The sequence below is a fragment of the Benincasa hispida genome, chromosome 4 (assembly GCF_027475165.1).
Source record: "Benincasa hispida cultivar pf3 chromosome 4, pf3_genome.v1.1, whole genome shotgun sequence".
NCBI classification, from domain to species: domain Eukaryota; kingdom Viridiplantae; phylum Streptophyta; class Magnoliopsida; order Cucurbitales; family Cucurbitaceae; genus Benincasa; species Benincasa hispida.
The window spans coordinates 24,677,212-24,682,466 of NC_143481.1; the positions used below are offsets into that span (position 1 = coordinate 24,677,212).

Sequence of the window (5,255 nt, forward strand, 5' to 3'; positions counted from 1 at the left end):
GATAAAAAAAATCATTTCGATTGTAGTCCATTACAATTGATCAATCAATAGAATGTCATCATAATTACATCAATTTTCATTACGGATTGATAACATGTCTTAAACGAAATCTTATTACAAACTTATAATGGGATCTTGATTTGAAATGTGTATTAATTAGTGCAGTTTGAGAGAACTTAGTTTTGGTTGATGAGTTTTAATAAGTCTTTTGAGTTCAAAAACTATGTGTGTTTTTATAATTTATTTTTAAATCTAAATTTATATACATAGCTCTTATGATTAACAAACTTACAACTTTGAGACAAACGTAGCAACATGTTTTTCAATTATGTTGAGGACCCCACATTAAAAAGGTAGGGATACCTCATTAATCTTTAAAAAATACATATGCTATTTCTCTCGTTATCAATTGATTTTGATATGAAATCTCATGCTTTTCTAATATAATATTAAAACCTTTCGAAGTGGAAATAGACATGTTGAAGATCTATTATCTCATTGTCAATTGATTTTAAGATAGAAGCCCATGTCAATAATAAACTATATACCATAACTATCAAAGTAATATTTGAAAAACATTAATAAATGCAAGGTTAACATTTAACGAGGTAAAAGGAGGAAGTAAAACTGAAACTAACATATATATAACATAACTGCAGGGATGAATTTGGAGTTAGTGAGGAAATACAGAGAAAATGGTTTGAAGGAGGGTGAGAAGAATGAGGAAGGTTGCAGCAAAGAAGGAGATAAAGGCCCATGGCGTATTAAAATAGTTATGTTTGAGTGAAGCTTTGGCCTTGTTCCACCATCCATCGCAGTATGCACGCAGATCTTTGCTGATATGGTCGTAGTGGGTGGAGTTCGGGATAGTGACAAATTTATTGAGGTTGTTAAATAGATCCGAAACTTCTTTATCACTACCGCCAATATTATTGATTATGACTCCGGCCTCCACAAGTAAATGCACGTCCTTCTTTGTACTTATCAAATGATCCAGAAATATGACATATTGGCATAGATACTTATTCCTATGACTCTGGCTTCCTGTGGGCAGTTGCTCAAATGCTAGCACGTTTCGCAATATAAGTTTAAAGTCATCATAAATATGTAAAGGTGGGATTTTCAAAACCCCATTTTTGAAGCTTATGTCCATCAAATATTTGGCATCTTTTGCTTTCTTGATGGTGACACCAGCCTCGCAAAGCTTAGTTATGGATGGAGGAAGCAACACTTCCTCATCAGCCTTTCTCCGAAGACAACACAAGCATACTCGGAACAAGTTTAAGAAATTTCTCTTCTTCTTCCTCTCACTGTTTTGCTGCATACGGTTGGGTGGGGGGTGGAGGTAGAAACTTAAGAAATCCACCAAGTGCTTTGGTTGTGTATTACCCCACTGGAGAGGGGAATCTTTATATTCACCTACCAATGACCAATTCCTCAAAACAAACCATTTAACTAGATCAATAATGGACTCAGGCCCGTCGGGGATTGTTGGTATTAGGTAAAACAAATTTTGAAGAAGAAAGAAAAGAACTTGATTTTCCAACTTCATCAAATCATAAAATATATCTACGGTCATTCTTTGGTAGAGTAATGAAAAATATGCAGTGTTATATTCTAGTATAAATAATTCCACCATGAAACAAGCATCCACAAGCATCATTCTAAGAAACTTACGATCGTCCATGTCTATGGGTTCTGCATAGCAATTGCGGGCTTCTTTAATCCAAGAATGAGCTTTTCCCACGAGCGTCTTCAACGATCCGGTTTCCAGTAGGTCCTCCAACGATATAATTTTGGCAGCATCATCATTCAATAAATTTATTTTCTTATCACCGATACGACCTAGAAAGTTAATAAGACCTTGAAGCTTATATTGTTCTGCGACTTTAAAATCCATTTGATCACATTGATGGTGGAAAGGACCAATAGAAATAACTTGAGGGGTGTAGGCTTTAGGATTCATGTGGCGCAGCTGTTTGGAAACTCGATAGATGCTACTTTTTTCATTAATAGGAGGCAGTTGCTTCAACATGTATTCGATCGATATCACAACATCACTACATATATTTTCATCCTCACTAGTTTTTGCCATGTTGTAATATAGGTCGTTTGCTTCAAGCACTTCACTTTCACTATTATTTTCCCTTACATCCATGTTTTGGATCCTCCTTCAACAAAAACATAAACAACAAAATCATCATAATTTCAAAAAATCATTCCGTAATCAAACGACACCTTAATTTAATTATTTTTATCAATTACAATATTGTAATAACCATTGTCTATTTTATTGTGTCCAAACAATTCTAATTTAAAGCGTGTTTGTTAAAAGTCATAAGCAGATAACACAATTTGACTTCTAGTTTAATTTCCTTGCATATTTGATGATAAATATACAAAATCGATCAAAATGGTAATTTTTTTAAAATATAAAACTAAAATAGACGTTTGATAATTAAAGGACTAAAATGAACCCAAGTTAAAAGTAAGGGTACAATAACCAATATTTTTAAAGGTATAATCATAGTTTAAAATTTTGGTCAAAATTTTGAAACTTCGTTGATATTTTAGTAGGGGATTTTTTACTTTCCCTCCATTTCTCAAAATTTCTCGAAATTTCGGTTTTTCATGTTTTAATTTAATTTTATTTTTACAATGAGACGAGCTCAATGATAGTTTTTTAAGATTTATGGACTTGTCTTGATTACACAAATTATATAATTTCACACATCAATGTATAATTTCACCTCAAAATCTCAAAATTGAATTGATGTGAATTTTATTTTCTTTACCGTGCAAAGCTTTCATTTCCAAGAAATCAAAATCGAGAAAAATGACATATATATATTTTCAACTTAATTCAAACATTTTTCCATTGAATTTTCACATCATTTCACCTCAAAATTGAATTGATGTAAGTTTTGTTTTTTTTTTTTTACCATCCAAAGCATTCATTTTCAAGAAACAAAAAAAAAAAAAAAAGAGAGAGAAAAATAACATATATATTTATTTTTAACTTCATTTAGATATTTTTTCATTGAATCTTCACATCATTTCACCTCAAAATTGAATTTGATGTAAGCTTTATGTTTTTACCATCCAAAACTTTCATTTTAGACATGCACATTTTATAATAAATAATTTACAATTATTTTATATGCAAACATCTCACGTCCTCCAATTTTGTAATTGATTACCATATATGATATTATTTTGTAATTATTTTTCCATTTCTTTTTTGGTTTTCTACTATCGCATCGACATCTACATAGATATTTACACTATACATTTAAATGTTGTCTTACTTTATATGAATGATGATTAAAAGTAGTCAAATATAGTCTAATTAGGCTACAATCAAAGTATCATTAACTAATTACAATAATTTCCATAAAGCTTTCCGAAATTTTTATCGATATCGACATTTTCATAGAATAGGGGCTTCAATATTTTGATCGATATCGATATTTCGAATATCGACTATTAAAAAAAAAAAAGCAAAAGGAAGCTTAACGAGTTTAAGGGAAGAAAAAAAGTGAAAAAGTACCTTGTGTGCAAATTTGATGGAAGGAGAATAGGAGATGGTTAGTGGTAGATGAAATGTGGGAAGAAGATTGAGTAAGAGAGGGTTTATGTGGAAAATGGTAGAAAAAGAAAAGGCAAGCCCTTCTTATAAATAACCCCAACTTCAAGTAGTGTGATGGTTGGCTAACTTAAAGAGCACATTAAATTTAAATTATATGTGTTCATTTGTATTCAACCAATAGACTTGATATTCCACTCTGAAATTAAAGGACAATGAGATATACTTAATAAGGTAGATGCATTTTATACTCCCACATAGAAGAGTTATGAATGGGAATTCATGTGAACTCTCATTCATTTCATGAGAATTTTAGTATTATCTAATTGAAATCAAATAAAAAAAAAAATTATACCATAGTCCACATAAATTATCTCTTAATAATCGTTAGATATTTCACGATTATGATAAAATCAGTACACAAGTGAGTTTTATATATAGGTCATTTTTTAAGTTAATTCTACAAAATTTTACAATGTTTAAAACCTTAGTGCAGTGATGAGAGAAGTGCAAACTATCATAAAGATAAACCTTCGATGTCTGATTTCAATTCCCAACTAATGAAAAAGTGTTTTTTTTCCTAAAACAAAATTCAAGTTATTTTTTTAGTTTTTGCTTTCCCACTTCTCTCTATAAAATTGACATTTATTTTTTTAATTAAATGTTATAATAACTAAATTATAATTTAAATATTAAACATTATTTTAGCACAAAAAATAATTTAAAATGATCATTTTTCTAAAATTAATCAAAATTATTGAAAGTTCATGTTAAAAGATCATGAATGTGCTTATTCTATTTTTTTAATACTTAAATTATGCTTTTAACTGTTTTAATAATAAATAAATATCATAAAATAACTTAACACATTAACTATATACTTGAATGTTGTTTATTAGCCCACATGATTTTAATTGATATTAAATATGTATACTTGATTAAGAGATTCGAGGTTTGAATTTTTCATTCTCTCTTTTTATATATATATATATACTTTATAATTTTATAATAAAAGAGAGAATATTTAAGTTTACCTTTTTGTTTCATAATCTAGCTCTGATACCATTCATATCTTTGGTGTGTTTTAAAAAATTGATAATTTTGATTACTTTTTGTGCTAAAATAAATTAAATTATAACATTAATAAAAAAAATTAATATCAATTTTATAAAGAAAAGTGAGAAAGAAATAAAAAGTAGAAAAGAAAATTTTCACAAATAGAAAAATGTCAAACTATTTACATAAATAGTAAAAAAAAAACCCCGAAAGACACTGGGTCTATCAGTGATAGACTTCTATCTATTTCTATCAATAATAGCCACTAATAAACTTTTATTAGTTCTTATCGAGATTAAAATTTTATTATTTTATGTAAATAATTTTTCTTATTTTTCTATTTTTTAAAATCTCTCAAATAGAAAATTTAAAAAAAAGCCTGTATTTTGTTTGGAAAAAAAAAAAAAAAATTAAAGCTCCGTATAAGTTATGGGTGGGTTTCATAAAGAGGGAATTAATTACTTTTTCCCAAAACAATTTCAGGTAGGATGGTAAAAATTTCCAAGTTATTAATAGTAGAGTTAATATTTTACGTACCCCTTTTATATCAGACACCTACCTCACTAGTGCAAACGTTGGAGACCCAAGTCAACTCAATCTCTTTCCCGCTTAC

General features: G+C 28.8%; 1 protein-coding gene across 1 annotated transcript; it reads right to left on the bottom strand.

Moving 5' to 3' along the window:
• Positions 1 to 541: 541 nt before the first annotated feature.
• LOC120076513 (UPF0481 protein At3g47200-like) lies at positions 542 to 3,674 on the bottom strand. The gene is made up of 2 exons (XM_039030365.2): positions 3,551 to 3,674; positions 542 to 2,171 (listed from the first exon to the last, which is right to left on the bottom strand). The coding sequence occupies exon 2, from the start codon at positions 2,156 to 2,158 to the stop codon at positions 674 to 676; it is 1,485 nt and encodes a 494-aa protein (XP_038886293.1). The 5' UTR covers positions 2,159 to 2,171; positions 3,551 to 3,674; the 3' UTR covers positions 542 to 673.
• Between the last annotated feature and the right edge of the window lie 1,581 nt (positions 3,675 to 5,255).